Source organism: Cydia pomonella, chromosome 25 (genome assembly GCF_033807575.1).
Source record: "Cydia pomonella isolate Wapato2018A chromosome 25, ilCydPomo1, whole genome shotgun sequence".
NCBI classification, from domain to species: Eukaryota; Metazoa; Arthropoda; class Insecta; order Lepidoptera; family Tortricidae; genus Cydia; species Cydia pomonella.
Genome location: NC_084727.1, coordinates 10,912,485 through 10,929,894, shown reverse-complemented (window position 1 = coordinate 10,929,894; position 17,410 = coordinate 10,912,485). Strand labels below are relative to the sequence as shown.

General features: G+C 35.8%; 1 protein-coding gene across 4 annotated transcripts in view; it reads right to left on the bottom strand.

Annotated features, from left to right (window-relative positions):
- LOC133531601 (uncharacterized) overlaps window positions 1-17,410 on the bottom strand; it is a 198,658-nt gene that overhangs the window by 13,377 nt on the left and 167,871 nt on the right. Inside the window, exons 4-5 of one of the 4 annotated variants that reach the window (XM_061869917.1) lie at window positions 11,991-12,212; window positions 9,332-9,556 (exon numbers count right to left, since the gene is read on the bottom strand). In XM_061869917.1, the coding sequence (XP_061725901.1) occupies window positions 9,332-9,556; window positions 11,991-12,212 (447 nt within the window). Of the gene's footprint in view, window positions 1-9,331; window positions 9,557-11,990; window positions 12,225-17,410 lie in introns of all 4 variants that reach the window. The other 3 variants (XM_061869914.1, XM_061869916.1, XM_061869915.1) reach the window with 3 other exon arrangements.

Below are 17,410 nucleotides of genomic sequence, written 5' to 3'. Positions count from 1 at the left end.
GATTATGTATGTAATTTTTCCGTTAAATTGCGAAAATTCCAGACGTCTTCGTAACTCAGGGCAAGATTAAAAATAAGTGCGAGTTGGACGTACTTTTTAGTATTTGTTGTTATAGCGGCAACAGAAATACATCATCTGGGAAATATTCAACTATCTAGATATCACGGTTCATGAGATACAGCCTGGAGACAGAAGGACAGACAGGCAGAAGGAAGGACAGCGGAGTCTTAGTAATAGGGTTCCATTTTACCCTTTGGGTACGGAACCCTAAAAACTAACAAAAACATTTTTAAAAGAGAAATAGTGGTTTGACGCTATGAGTGTCTGTCTGTGGTACTGTAGCTCTTAAAAAACGGTTGAATCGATTTGGATGCGGATAAGCGCTTCAGCCTTTATGGGGTGCGCCATACACAGGATCGCATGAGTTCTAAACTCGCCCGTTCCGCAGCGTGTGTAATAGGGCCTTTTACATCCACATGCTAACGGGCCCGATATCGGGCCGAACGTCGGGCCTGAGCATGAGTCGTTTTCCGTTTCATCAAATAACATCGTTAACAATATTTGAAATGTAAAAAATTTGTTCAAATGCAAAAATATCAATTATTATTAAAGACGGATCCCTTTGTTTGACATAATTATTGAAAGTCATAATGTAATGATTGTCAGATTATCATTAGTCATAATTCTGAAACCGTTAACTTCTCAGGATTTTCGTAATGCTATCCTATGAATAGGTTAGGTTAGGTTTGTGGTATGGCAATCCTAAAAAGTTACGCGTTTCTGAGAAAAAACAAATTATACCTAACGAAAATGCGGACAGTACAATATGACTTATAACTTTATGAGAGATAATAGAGAGCCTGTGAAAGATGTTCTGGTGATTAGTGAAACGGACAACGACTTTCTCAGGCCCGATGGGTTATCTTCTTCTTCTTTTAAAATATGGCTTCCATTAAATCTATGATGATTTTGCCAATGTCAAGTTACGTTGTAAGTTTTAAGTGTGCTCGTAGAGCATGACGTTGTTCGGTAGTTGCTTTTAGTAAAGAGATAGCTGGACTTTACTAAAAGCCACGATGGATTGCCGGGTGTTGATTAAAATATGGTTAAACGCGTTTCAAGATTGGTTTTTTTATTAGCTGCACACTTCTACGATAGTTCACTGCATAATAAGCTATCAATATTACACTTTAAACTACATGAATGAGCAAAACACAAAAAAATATTCTAGAGACGTGTTCGCCATCTTGAATCTCAACGACAACCCCGATGGGTTATGGAGAAGGCATAACTTTGAGTGATAAGTGTCAGTCATATGGATCGTATTTCGAAGTCAAAAATGTACTAAGAGCATCGTCTATAGAATAGAATAGAAGAATAGAATTTGTTTTATTCATAAACACACAAACAGTAATAGACAGACATAAAAGAGAACATAGTGAGAGTAAAGTGTCACGAAATGGCCTCATCTCAGCATGTTGCTGGCGACTTCCAGCGCTGATCTTCCGATGAGACCATCGAGTGCGAAATAATCACATACATACATATATTCAATTCGCTGAGTAGAGCCTTTTAGACAAGTTCGCTCGAGTCAAAAGCTCGCCCATAGTCAGAGCGTGTGCAACGCGGCCGTGCATTTGACAGGCCGTGACGGACCGCGCCATTTGTTGGCGATTTGGCGCCGTCGTCCTGGCACGGCGTCAATTATGTTGGGGTTCGGTTTAACAAAAGTCAATGCAGTTTTGTAAGATATCTGTTAGATAACTTTTTTTACATAATCAGTATTAAAGTTACTCGCCAAACGGCTTACGCAGTTTGTTGGCGAGACACAGCGCTCATTCTTAACAATTTTATACTATTTTATCCTCTCTTAACCATTATCTGTTCTTCTACCATAAAAGTTTTTGAAAAAAGTTCCTCTACCATAATAGTTTTTGACAAATAACTTGATAATCAAAGAAAATTTAATAAAATTTCGTAATTTTCGTGTTCTGTTCCGTACTCAAAAAGGTAAAAACTGTAAAAAGGTGCCACTCTGTCCGTTTGTCTGTCTGCCGGTCACATCATTTAATATCTCGGGAACTATCTGTATCGATCTCTATCGATTTGGAATAATTATAAACAAGGCTAACCTAGACGCAATCAAAGTGTTATTTATGACCCATTATTAAGACGGCCAGTCTGGTTTTGTCTGTAGTGGCCCTGTCTAGGAAGCCGATGGTCCTGGGTTCAAATCCCATAAAGAGCACAGATTTGTTCCTCAGTCTAGGGTGTTTTCTATGTATTTAAGTATCTGTAAATTATATATATCGTTGTCTGAACATTCACAACACAAGCCTTCTTGAGCTTACTGTGGGGCTTAGTCAATTTATGTACTTAAGGATATCCAATAATATTATTAATATGACCACAAAATCTGTGCACCCATTAATAAGTTCGCGTGCAAAGTATCGGTTATCTGCCGATCAGTGCCAACATTGTCTCCCACGCGGAAGTTCGGAGCATAGACAAGCCGTTTGATATTTTAGGTAAGTAGGGCTGTACTAAAATGGACTATAGAATTTACGGTTTCACTGAAGTAAGAGTCCGTTTAAATTATGTCCTCTACAAATGACTGATAATATAATCGCATGCAATTTGCAATACATTACCGCATTTGATCGACCGATTGAATTGAATTTGTTGCCCCTACTTAGCCAGGAATTATCTAAAATTGCATGGCTTTTGTTCGAAGGTCTGTAGAAGCCTTTAACTCTGCAACGAGTATACAAAGTGTGGAAGTAGGAAGGAACATAACTGACAAACTAATTGTTCATCTTACTTTTGTCACCCTTAATAATATCTAGTCTAGCAAATCTGTAAAAAAATCTACTGTACCTACAATTGCTTTTTATCACGAATTTCGCGTTTGTTTTAGAGATTTCTCTCTATCATCTTTTCAGCTTCCTAAACTAAACAGATAATGCTTAGGCACATAATTCCTAAAGTAGGTTATACGCGCGCATGAAAAAAAGTGGAAATCAATATTTATATTTCCGGCAAAAACAAAACTCAAGATGAAATGAGCTAGAGAAGCCATATTTCCGTAAACTGGCCGTTTGCGCGACAAGTTGACACGCGCCATTTTGCGAGACGTTCCGAATTCAAAATCGCGCGCGCGGCTGAATGGGCACGCAATGGCGCGGAAACCATAGACTAAACAGGTGGGTTTTGAGTTTATTTTTCTTGTTGGAGATAGGTCAACATTTTGAAAAAAGTCTCTTCTATGGACAACACAAAACTAAGGAACCAGGTACATAAATATCATGGTTTTCTTATTGAGTCTTTAAAAAAAAAATCGAAATTAATGAATGAATTATTGAGTCTTAAGTTTTGAAAATAAATTATCTAGCCTATAATTAAAGGCTGCAGCTTAAAAACAAGCCTCTGATTCTCTTCGCTTTGCGATGTCTACAGGACGAATAAGCATACAATAAAATGTGTATGGCCCAGATGCGAGTCGATCGTTAAAGAGTTCGAAAGTATTTAACGTTGAATAGTCTGGTCGAAGGTTTAAATTTTATTGTTGATTCAGACAGATTTTGCCAGCTATCGAGACTTTTATGGTAATATAGTTTAGCTGGTTATGGTTCGTTAGTTTCGTTACACTAGAATAAAACACCTGCAAATAAAATAAAACGCTTAACCAAAATATTTATCGATTATTCGAGCCCTAATTCAAAAAACGAATGTTTATTTTATAGGTATATGTCAAGCCATTTCCGTTACTTAAAAAAAAGCGGCAAATTTAATAAATGTAGGCGCGAAGGCTTATCGTCCCATAAAAAAAAAATTCGCGCCTTTTTGTACTGACAAAGTGGTTTGCCTGGCTATAATAATCAAAAATTTCCTAAGGATAAGGATACCCTTCTCCAATTTAGGAGGGGTTTAAATCTTCTTTGCCATTGTAGTGTTTAAGAGCCTGGGCTTTATTGACTCTCATGAGCGCATTGTGATATGCCTACTTGAAAAATAAGGTATTATTTAATAATTAGATAAATATTCTTCTAGTTGATTAGTCAAACAGGCACCGTATCCCTAATTTCCTATGTTTCCTTTGTAAAGCTGGTTTCTTTCTATGTATATTTTCACAAAGTGACCCGTTTGCTTCCAAGTGTAACAACACGGCCCGATGTTGTATCTCCGTCAGCTTAACGCATTAGCGTTTGTTTGCTTGATGATCTTTAAATACTTTAATAGACACTACTTAAAAAAGGAATTTCTTGACGGCGAAGGAAGCTATAGTCGGTCAAACTGGTTCGTCAGTAGAAAAAGGCGCGAATTTTAAATTTTCTATGGGACGACAACACTTCGCGCCTAATTTTTTTTAAATTTGCCGCTTTTTGTCTACTGACGGAAATGATTTGAGAGAATATATCTGCGGAATCGGATTTATTCCAAATAAATACGAAACCTACTATAGAAAGTGCTTTTATACATTTATAATTTTTTACTGTTTTATTTTCCTTTTACTATACTATCCGCAAAACTATCTGGCCGGTCAGGTCATAATGCCATCTCTTTCACTCTTGGTTGGTCTTAACAAGGGTAAAGGAGATAGCATTATGATCTTAGTGGCCAGTTAGTTTTGCGGCAAGTATAGTAATTAAGTCGTCTTATTATTTCTATTTTTTAGATTATTATTCTGTATTCATTCCGATTCGTAGTTATTATTATTGTTGTTATTGTGTTGTGACGATCTTTTTGTGAATGCATTTTATTTTGACATGTAAAATATAATGTACATTTCCAATGAGAAATAAACGAATCTAATCTAATCTACTTACTACTTTATATCGTTTCATTAATTTTATAATCGCACAGTTCACTCACAGATGTTACTTACACATTTACTTTGTCTGTTCAAATCTGTCAGTGAGAGTAAGATAAAAAAATGGCAAGTATTTATGCCTTTTTAATGGTATTTTATACACACCAGCGTAAAGAAACTGTATTTTCTGCTTATACTTTAGTAAAGGCTTATTATTATTAAGTAGATACTTTTTCGTTTAACAGTCTCTACTGAACAGAGAAGGGTTATTTCCCTGGCCCTCTCAACATAAGATGGCATTAAGTGCCCAACGAAAAATAGATGTAGGTACATCATAAGCCATTAACAGTGGCCCAGGCGAAACCTGTGCATAAACAAGCTGAAAAAAATCGATATAACCATAAATAACGATTAAAGTCCGTTCGCGCCAAAACCGCTGTCACAGAACAGTCAATCGCCGCCATATTGGCTTTACGGGTGCGTTCCGTTATCGCGCGATTTATAATGTGTGAGTAATGCGCTTAAATACGCTGTCTGACAATACATAAATTATGAACCGAGGGTGGAAAGGTGTGGTTTCTTTGTCGCAGATAACTATTCTCTTGTTTATCGGGGCGGAAAGGTTCGGGAACAACAATGGGTGTACCTTGTGCTAGATTAGGGCTTTCGGATTCCATTTTTCATGTAGTTTCATTGCGAAAATGTGAATATACGAATAAATATTGGATAAATGTTATCTAGTTACTCAGGCGTTAATGATTATTTAGTTACAGTATGTCTAAAAATATTTATTCAATATTCAATAAGAAACACTCTTATAGTTAAAACGAAACCTACATTTATTCTTCTTTCAAATTACAGGGATTTATAGCTAATAATAATACTTAACCTGGCTTATAATTTTAAACTTATCTTTGAATGCACCCTCAAATTAAAACTAACTAGGTGTTTATGGCATCTATACTTTTTTTTACAATCAATAGGACCATGGCACGACCGCGTTCAGCCTATTATGTCTGTCGCCATCCGAAGATCGGTCCGGCTGATACTGTTGTAAAATGCCTACAATAAAATACCCATTTCAATTTTTTGTCGATTTCGGGTGACTTCATTGTGTGATTTGGACCAGAATGAATTAGAGGTATCGATGACTTTGTAAGACATTTGAGGTTAATAAATCTATAAATCATGTTTTTTACGCTTTATAACGCTAAATTAACGAAAGAACTTGATAAAGTCTACCCTAGTTTTCATTATTGTTGTCACTAGGAACAGGAAGAAATAGTTATTTGTTTCCCAAGGGAGAAAAAGTAGGAAATTGCGTACCGCGTGTACCCCGAGCCGTGTACGTTTTCTGCTCGACGGAGGCGGAAAGCGGCAACTTCGTTTAGCGCAGCGGGAGCAAAGTTGACGCTTTCCGCCTCCGTCGAGCAGAAAAAATATAAGTGGGGTAACGTTGCAGTTGCATAAACAAGGTTAATAATTTAATTTGTAACAAATAAGTAGAATATTTAATATGGAATCTACCTAGATATACCTATTTACATAGGGCATAACGCTCTGGGCTATAACTGCGAAAATCGAAGTTCGTCAATTGCGGTCATTTTTCTTTGTCACTCTAATTACGTCTTAAGTAAGTAAGTAAGTAAATATTTTTATTGCATCACAAAGAAAACAAATTTAAAAACAGATTTGCAATGTAAAGAAAGGTAGCAACAGGCGGTCTTATCGCTGTAAGCGATCTCTTCCAGACAACCTTAGGGTAGGGTAGGGGTCTTAGCTTAGTGAGAGCAAAAGAGAAGGATCCCCGCAATTTGCGAATTTCGGTTTTCGCGGTAGGCCCCCTGAAACTTTATATCTAGTGCATGGCGATCGAAAAAAAAAAGTGTCGGGCTGACAGATGCATCGAAAAGTCACTTGATCGTCACCACACAGTATTTCACTATGGATTGGCGTTTTCTATCTACTATTATCACTTAAATAGGCCCAGAATAAGTATAAGTACTACCGTACAGAAAAGAAACTTCCTACAAAACCGAAGTTTGACAGCGATTCAGGGACGAATCATGCTGTCCCTTTCTAATGTATGGCACTATCGCTTTAGGGTTGTCAAAATTCAAGTCATCATCTTATCTTTGGTTGTGTACGCAAAGGGACGTCAAGTAGTGCCAACCTAATAATTGCTCGTAGCAATGCTGAGCCGAACGGAGCCGGGAATGCCCGAAAGGATCAGTTTCGCCCCACTGCCCCTGGCTAGATACCTTTGAAAAGACATATACATAATAAATTTTAAAATTACTCTCCAAACTGCTTATGCAGTTTGTTGGCGAGACAGTGCTCATTTTTTATTTACGTATTTATGCACCTAAAAAGGTTTAAGTTTGGGATTCATCCAAGTCCTGATTCACTATAACAATAATCTCAGTTATTAATTTCATTTGTGGTCGAAACAGACGGAACGTAATTTATGAGGACCAATTAGGCCCGGAGATGGTATCGGAGTTTTTCTAATTGTCGCTGAGAACAGAGATGTGGTGGAGTTGATTCAATTTATTTGTGAAACTACTGGGTTAAAAGGATAATAATGACGGCAAAACCACATTCTAGAGTTCGACCAACTTCTTGCCTAGACTGTGCAAGTGTTATTTAAACTCAAAAAATTTCAGCTAATATGATTACCAGATTAACCGGAACTCTAATTTCAACTCCTGCTTGTAATATTAGTTGTAAATTGCTGAGCAATCAACAATACATTTTTGGTCAGTCGCGACACTCGTGACATCTAGTGTCTCGACTGACGAAACGTGACGCTAGATGTCGACTACGAGAATAATAAGCGTTGTGGTAAGAAAACTGTACCCCTAGTGTAAATAAATTCGATTTCCAAACGTGACGTACGCGTTTGCGTTTAGTCTCATTTTGTATTGGATTTCGAAAGAGCGCGCCAAGCGGGACGTTTTGGAACCTCAAAATCCTATACAAAATGAGACTTAACGCAAACGCGTTCGTCACGTTATGATTTCGATCAAAGTTACACTAGGGGTACTGATGTATGGAGCACTCTATTATCCTTACTTATTTCTCTAGGCTCACGGTGGCGCGCCGCAAAAGATCTAAATTGTATCTATAGATCTATAGTAATTTATTTTAATATTTTTTCTTATTTAATGCATGTTAATTATAAGATGTAATGTTTTAAAAAGATGTGTCCCGCCGAGTTTCTTGTCGGTCCATATTGGGATATCCTCCTCCAATTGAGGGGGGATTTAAATCTTCTCGGGTCAGAGGTGTAGGGTTAGAGTCGGTGTAGCTTTATTTGACGTTCATAAGCGCATTGTAATACGCCTACTTGAATAATAAATCATCTTTACAGTACATATGGTGCTACTTTATAGCACTAATGCAAAAATTAGCATATTACGTTACTGTGTCGAACATTTAAAGGGCCATATGTACTGTAAAATGTTGTATGATACATGTGCGAATAGGTAATTCGCAACTCGTGTCGATTTAAAACACTCCCTTCGGTCGTGTTTTAATTTATCACCACTCGTTTCGATTTCCTATTTTTCGCACTTGTATCGTAATGTACTTATTGTCTTTAGATAGGGTTGGCTTTCGAAGGTTATACAATTTGCGATTATATAATGTTTGTTACCTTAATCTCCTCTCTGTCAGTCTCTCTTTCGTCTGTTCGTCTCTGTCCGTCTGATCTGTGGGCACCAGATTTCAGCACTGTCGTGCCCAAAATCCATTAGTTTTTTTTCATGGAATGAATAAGATATGAGCATCCGATAAACAGTCTTAACTGCTTACATATTCTCGGAAATCGGTAATTTGAGTCTGTTATTGTTAATCGGCTAAAAGGATTTGATTTTTTAGAAGATTAAGACTGAGAATCGATTTTAGTAATTTATATAATTATTTATTATCCAGTGTAATTGGTGAGAATTATTTTTGTAAATTAAATTAAGTTATTGAATTAAATTAGTATATTTTTAATATGTTTTTAATTGATTCTTCTCTGAATTATGTATGCAAGGTAACTTTAATTAACTATCCCTGTTATTGAAGAAATATCAGTAATAAATATTAAAGAATCATCTACTCTATAGCTTTAATTTCCTTTTAAAATCTCGTCGCCTATCGCGTCCGACGACAGCCTTTTTTACTATTTATTTCATTTATAACCCATTTATTTTTATTTTTATTTTTTACTATTTCTTCGCTCCGTTTGGGAAATGACTCTATTAATATGCAACTGTAATTTGGAGACATTTAAACCCGTAGTCCAACTTTCGAGGTAAAATAGTCAAACATAAGTCGAAATTGATTATCTAAAAGATTAAAAGGTTTCCGGTAACACGACTGTACTTATTATATACAAAAACAGTGCATTTAAAACAACACCGTGCAAACAAAAAAGCGCAAAAAAACATAAACCTGCGAAGCATGCACAACACTTACCTTTCCAAACTCAAATTTGGAAGCGAAACCATAGACAACTTTTTTCAGACAAACCTTTCATCGCAGCGGCAGTGCATAAGCGTGTTTACACGCCAGTTGAATAGTCCATATTTCTTCTCCATGCCCCCGATCCAGAAAGGGCAGCGAAGATCGTGAACGCGGCAGCAGCGGTCGGTGCGTGTGTAACCCCCCAACTGAGAGTACCGCGTCGCCGAATATCCTTTACCACACCACTTTGTTCCTGGCACTCTCAGTAACTCCATGGCGTCACGTTTTTGTCTGTCAATATTTCTACTTTTGAGCCGTGATTATTTAAAGATTGCGAATCAAAATACCACTTTCGTAACGGTTTTGCATGTTCATCGTTAAGGGCTCTACACATTTAATGTTTAAATTGCATCCAAAAATTTGGATGCGATGATTAAATCTACAAAAATGGTTACAAGTTGTTAAAGTTACAGAAATAGACAAGAAGGCTGCGAAATGAAGTCGCGGAAATGTATGAAACGCGCAGTAAATGTTAGGGCCATTTATTTATTATGGCCCTTCGCATATAAACAAAGCAAAACCGAACTTAAAACGGATTTTAAGGACTCTTGACCAGGTATCCACCGCCTGTAATGACCTATTCCGTTAACGTTTCGTAACGACAGACCACCAACGTGTTTTTATGATTTAAAATAATAATCGTAAAAGAGATCGTTTAGAATCTAACGCCACAAACTTAAATATGCCGACGGAGGAAGCTTTGACGCGTAATAACTCTGTTTAAAGTAACGAAGATAGATTATTGTTGATAGTAAAGTTAAATTTGTACTCTCATCTGATCCAGAGTGCTATAAAGCATGGAGGAATAGGTATGTATTCCGGAGTGAGCACTACGTCCAAAAAAGTGTGACAGAAAGAGAAGTCAAACCTTAGGATTGCATCTCCTTTCGCTTAAGGGAGCAATGACGTCATTAGGCAATAATATCGTCATCGATCATCGATAGTAATTAGTGTCCGACCATATCGGTTTTGTTACCGAAATTGAAGCTTCGGCCGAAACATGGTTTTTATGCCTAAATCTGCGGAAACCGAAAGTTTGGTCAGACATTATCAAAAATACAGTTTCGGCACGGTCGAAAGTTTTGGCAGTTTTTGTCTGAAACCGAAGCTTCGGCTGTAATATGTTTGTTTTTTTGCCGAAATTGAAAGGTTACTCAGGAATACTGTTACTAGTGCGAGTGAGACAGTCCTCTGGTTCGATTCTCTCTTTCAGGTCATTTTGGTTTCCTATTATCCATGTGAACTGGATGATAAGGGTCAATATTGATTAGCAAAAATTAACAGCATCCGGGTTTTAAATCCGTGGCTATAAAGTTGCCAACGCTGTGAATGATCTATCGATCACGATAGTTTATGGTTTTATAGATCAGTAAAGTGTTGCTGCGTAAAACTGAACGCATGTTGTTCAGATCGTCTGATTGGACGAAAATAACGTGTGCAAACACAATTATTGTTTACGTCTATTTTAATGATCTCATTGCCTTTTGATATATAGTCTGGCAAACACAACTTTTCAGTCAGTAAGGACTAGGAGAATTATACTCATCCCTTTCTTTGGGTGCTATTATCAAAGCTATTATTAGCGTAAGACAAAGACAGTATGATTCTCTCTATGTTTGAAATGAGACAGTCCTGGACCAAACTATTTGCGTTTGAAAAGTTATATCTTATAAAATTGTGCCAATTCTTGGTGATGTAAGTTTTTTTTTTTCAAAAAATAGTTATGATTATATACATACAAAAGTTATATAGCCTGTTAAGCCATTTCCGCCAGTAGAAAAAAGCGGCAAATTTAAAAATCATGGCACGAAGGGTTATTGTCCAATAGAAAATATAAATTTCGCGCCTTTTTTTACTGACTATGTTGTTTGACCGGGTATAGTTAAGTTATGCGTGTCTATGATTTAAATTAAACGAGGTTAATGAAGCCTCGGAAAGCAATTAGAATCTTATGAGCAGAAGTGTTTTGATTAATTGTTATTAATTTAATGCCTTCCGCAATGCATATTTTGAGTATAAACAGTTTCCTTTATTAAATTCGCTTGTAATTGACCAATCTTTTGAAATATTTATTAAGCCTTATTGAGCTTACTGTGGGTCTTAGTAAATTTGTGTAATAATGTCCTATAATATTTATTATTATTATTTATAATTTATGTCAGTATAAATAGGCAGCAAATTTAAAAAATAGGACAGTCAAAAAGTAGAACAAAAATACCTCGCGTGATTTGTGCACAAGCCCTAATTTGTAATCTTATAGAGCGAAACCATACCGCCGAAAACACTGCTCAAACTGTTTAAGCATCCACGACTCTCAGTGAAAACATAAAATCCTATGATATAGAGCCCCAATTAAGATCCTCACGATACCTCTAACGACTTCTCGGAATGTAATCAGTGTTAATAAAAAATACCATCCTTTAAATTTTAATTACGAAACATTAAATAGTTTCGAGATTAAGTTATTGACAAAAACAATCTATAGAACACAATGTTATTTCTTTTTACAAATGTTTGTGCTGTAATTTACAATGGAAACATCCACCACCAAAAAACCAAGATCCCCACTCAAACCAAACGTATTTTACAACTTGTCCATGTCCCAAAAACGGTCGCGCAAAACCTTGAAGTTGCTCAAACGTGATTAAAAAAAAGAAAAACAAACCTTCTATCGCATGCGCAGTTTGAAATCGTGAATGGTCTAAAGTTGAAATAGCCGAATCTTCGTCTGAACGGGCCTATGTTCATTCGGCAGTTGTCGTGAGCCCTACAGCAGGTATCTTCCTTTCTATTCATGCCCAGTTCGTTGTACTTCTCTGCTAGGTCGCCGGCGCCGCACCATTTCGTTCCGGGGACTATGAAATTCTCTTTCAAAGACCGGCGTGACCTGTTCGTTAGTCTATGGTTAGTTTAAAAAAAAATAAGTGACAGTTTCGGCGGGAACTGAGTAAAGTTACATTTTATTAATATTTAAAAGAGAAGAGAAAGAAATTGAACATAAAGTTTGTAATTTATATTTAAAAGGATTTTAAAATTGTAGTTAAGTATAAGTATAATGATTTGATGATATTAAATAGTTATGTTTCAAGTATGTTAAGTGAAAATTAGAAAATTAAAAGATAAAGAAGATACATAACATTAAAAATGCATATTTCAAGAATCAAATTAAGTTTTTTATATGTTAGACACGCGTTATTCAAAATAATTTACGTTAATCACTACAATAATACTGTTATAATATATATATTAGTTCAGTGTTTAGTATGTATGTTATTTCTACCTTGTTGGATATAGATTTTTGAAGAATACTTTCGCGATTCTTATTTTATCTTTTAATATGTGTACCTAACTTTATCATAGATCCAGTCCATAAGATGATTAAGCCACCTTTGTTATCTCAGTTGGCGGTCATATTTATTTCTATTCCATTTGTTATTTGTCGTATTTTTTACGTATATTCTGTAATGGTGCGGCCAAACCTTCATTTTCCATGGATAGCGACAGACGCCATCACGAATATTCGTCGAATACCGATAAGTGTGGCCGCACCCTAAGACTTAATACACATTTAAAGCCTGACCAGTAATATATGATCACGCGCCATGTTGCGGAATTTCACTGGAACTAATTTTCTCATACTATACTGAACTGTCAACCTTTACAATACAATATAATATAAATACTCTTTATTGCACACCTCAATACAGAAACAATACAATTAATACAACACATAAAGAAGAGGTAAACAACAGGCGGTCTTATCGCTAAAAAGCGAACTTTTTCAGACAACCTTTCCTTGAGATTAACAGCGACCTCTTGACAATGATCATATATTACTGGTCAGGCTTTAATTAGGTTTTGAAATGTTTGATATTGCATTTCAGAAAATCAACGATATTTGTCGAAAAGAATACGACTAGAGTCAAACCGAGATAAGTTAGCAGCGATTTTGTCAGCCCAGACAGTGCAAGTCGTTTTAAAAAAAACAAAATTCCCTTCACTCGGCTCCATAAAATTAAAAAATTATTCATGGGTAATTGTGTGAGATTTTATAATAAACTTCCAAACCATATTACTGAGTTTCCAATTAATAAATTTAAGAATCATGTAAAGCGTAAACTTATTTCTAAAGCTTATTATACCACACAAGACTACATGAATGATAAAACAACGTGGGATTAATTGTGATTCGAAATGATTAATTATTTATATATTTGAATAATGATGATGAAATGGATATTCCAATGCATGTATTTCCTTTGTTGTTTTTATTATATTTGTTTGACATTTAGAATTTATTCTAGAAACAATCTAGACTAGTATTTTTTATACATTTTTTTTTTTGTATGACTATATTTTGTGAAAGTTTTAGTATTAAATTTGATCTATGAATTATATTCATTAGTATTCTATATGGAATAATATTTACAACATCAATAAATTGCTCTGATAATTAGATTAAGATAATTATATGTAATAGTGTCTTACTATTCATAAGTGCTTGTTGCTAGGCCTACATGAATAAAGTATATTTTGAATTGAATTGAATTTTGAATTCTATGAAATGATGACAAAATCACTGCCACTAATCCTGGTTTGACTCTATTTGACTTCTTCTGTTTAAGTTCGGACGCCATATTCGGGCTATTAAATAATAAGTTTAAAGTGTTTTATTGACTATAACTTCAAAAAGTTTCATAATGTAATTTTAAATGCAATAGATAATAATTTGACGTAAATCTAGGTACGTCAACTATTGTTGTCCACGTTTATTAGCCTACTATCGAGCTATTTATGGCTTGCTTTGGTGCTTAATTGTTTTGGATAATATTTTTGTCAATTATTTTTCAATAAGTTCCCTTTGATTTTGATAACTGCTTTAATTCAGTAGTGGAAACTGTTGGCGCATGTTTTAATCACATTCGTTTGTACTTTGTTTAATTAAAAGCTGTTTGTTGCCAATCAAAATAAATTAAAATTATACCTAGAAAACCGTTAAATAAATTGGTTTGGAACGAGACGTTTTTCTATTTTCCGCCTTTATTGACAATAGCGGCTAACAGCATACGACAGATCCTTTAACTTTTTTTAAGATATATAATATATAAGTATATATGTAGCAAATACATATAACGAAGCAGTGATGTGACGATATCTTCAGAAGTGGCGGAAACGTGGAATAGGTCATTGCATCGATGGTCGTGACAGTCGTAAAGTTCGTGAACATAGTAATGTGGCGTAGCACGGAACGTTCCGTTTTTTCTTTTTTAATTTAAGGGCTTATTACATCCAACCTGCCATCGGACCGCTAACGATCGGCAGCGACGTCGGTGCCGGCGTCGGGCCCGATGATTCAAGCAAGGAAAGTTTCCGTCACACGAAATATTTGGATATCTTTTATAATATTTCTTGATGTAAAAAAAAATAGTTCAATTGCAAAAATATCAAACGGTGAACATTTTTGACAATTCGAGACAATGTATTTTTTACATTTTACAGTCCTCGCTACGCCACAGTAATCCTTGCTTCAACATCCCAGATACTGAAATAACAGTTATCTCTCTAGCCTGTACTTTTTGTACAGAATTGGTACTAAATAGCAAACAGGTTTGAATGTTCCACGGTTAGTTTTACAAGACTCATATTGACCGGAATTTGAGCTGTTTTAGCGAATTTTAGTATCTAGGATAAAAACATCTTAGTGAGATAGAAGCAAATAGAAGTATTGTAGAGTTTCGCGTATGGAATGTGGAGGTAAGGAATGGAATCTCCATGTACCAAAAAGTGTCATCAGAAAACCTTAAATAGGTGGCGCTACAATACCTAGATTACTTGAAAAAAAAATTAAATCATAGACAGCGCACTTCACTCCGTCAATAACGCCTAGGTTCTTAGCTACTCTAGCGCTACTCTGTAGAGATTTGGAACTATTATTTATAGCTGACAGCTAGACACTTTTGCAACAGTTCTACCATAAGAGATTTCACTCCTTTTAATTCCACAATCCATAGTTTCGCGCATTGTGAGCGTCGACTTATGACATAATTGTAAAGAAAATTTTGTTGATAGAACAACATACATTAGGGTAAGACATTTTGATATTTCTGTAGGGCAGAATTCACAAATATACAGAATATTTATTTAGTCACCTGCAATAATTTACGGGGTGAATATATAGGTCATACTGAGCTACTTTTACTATGGGTCCAGCCCCGAAATCGCGAAAAACAAAATAGGGTTGTTTCCAATTTTTTGAAACGCTTGTATTACGTTCTATATTAACTAAAAGTTGCCCTAAAATTCAACTTTTATACTAAAAACGGCTTTAAATATGTTAAATTAACAAAATATATTTTGACAGATGCTTTCGCGCCCAAAACGCTCTTTGAAAATTGTGTAACGTCACAGTTTACGGTTTGACACATAACTACATACACACGTAGAAGATACGAACTGTCAACTGACATTTGTCATTTGTTGTTTATCGCCTAACTGTCAACAGTGTCAATCCGAGAGTTGGGACGTCATCAGAATCTTCAATGATGTTTCGAGTTGGTCACGTGACGTGTGCCAAAAGATATTTTAAATTCAATATTTACAAAAATATGGTCATTACAGGTCCCCTAAAAGTAGTTTAACATGTTCTTATAATCCAAAAGAATTTATTGGGATACAATTCTGCCCTAAGATTTGTAGATGGAAACAACCCTATTGGCTGTTTCATACATTTTGGCTGTCTGACCTTGACATTTTCTATGGGACAGTAATTTTTTTTCGCGATTTCGGGGTTGGTCCCATAGTAAACGTTGCTCAGTATGACCTATATATTCAGCCCGTAAATTATTGCTGGTGGGTGACTAAATAACAACCTATATGTACAAGTCCACTTTCCAAAAATATATTTACACAGCCCTTTTGTCAGTATTTTAGAGGCGTGTAGGTATAGTAGATTGTTAACCAAGGGATGAAAAGTACTCATTTCTGCCGAGGTAGTTTGGCGCTCGAACGCAGTGAGATCGTCAATAGTCCGAGGCTGAAATGATGCCTTTTACCTGAGTTGAACACTCTACTTTTCATTTCGAATACGAGGAATGTCAAATACTATATATATAAGTATATTTTTATAGCATTTTTTGAGGGTACTTTCAACTAACCATTTAGGTAAAAGTATCGTTATTTATAAAATGGGGAACTAACAGAATGGAAATTCTATGACAAATCCATTTAAAACTGAATTTGAATTGCTTATCGTAAAATGAAAAAAATCGTACTTGGAAAGTAAAATGCTCTATCACTTTCTGCACATGTTTTAGAACAATTAAACCCTCTTTCAGAGCATGACAAATGAAAAATATATTTTTGGAAGGTTGGCTTGTAAATGTTTTTGAACTCGACTGTAGGTACCATCGCCCACACTGTCCATTAGTGGACCTTATTACAAAAGGCATAAGGTCCACCGATGGACAGTTAAGAGTGTTGCTGTTTGTACCAACAACACGTTATCAATAATTATGTGCTCAAAATTTGCGGATCTTTTTGCGAAAACACCCTTACCAATACCAGAGACATGACGATTGAGATGAGTAGGTGTAGGTATAGTCAAAAGTACGGAAGGTGGAGGTAAGGAAATAAATCTCCAGGTACCAATAAGTGTCGTCAAAAAAACATAAATAGGTGGCGCTACAATACCTAGAATACTTGAACAAGAAAATCAAATCATAGACAGCGCACTTCACTCCATCAATAGCGCCTAGGTTCTAGCGCTAGTCTGGAGAGATTTGGAACTATTATTTATAGCTAACAGCTGGACACTTTTGCAACAGTTCTATCATAGGAGATGTCACTCATCTTAATTCCACACTCCATAGTCAAAAGATTTAACCTTTTGAACGCCACGCCTATCGTACGCGGCGCGTAATCGTGAACCTTGTCGGTACGCATGAAGGTTGATATTGAGCTGTAGCTGCCCGCGTCATATGACGTCTTTGGCGGTCAAAAGGTTAATTTGTGACCCATTTCGTACCTTGTCACAGTGACAAACAACATGTAGAACGTGACCAGGACCCAGGGCCGGATTTAGGGGAG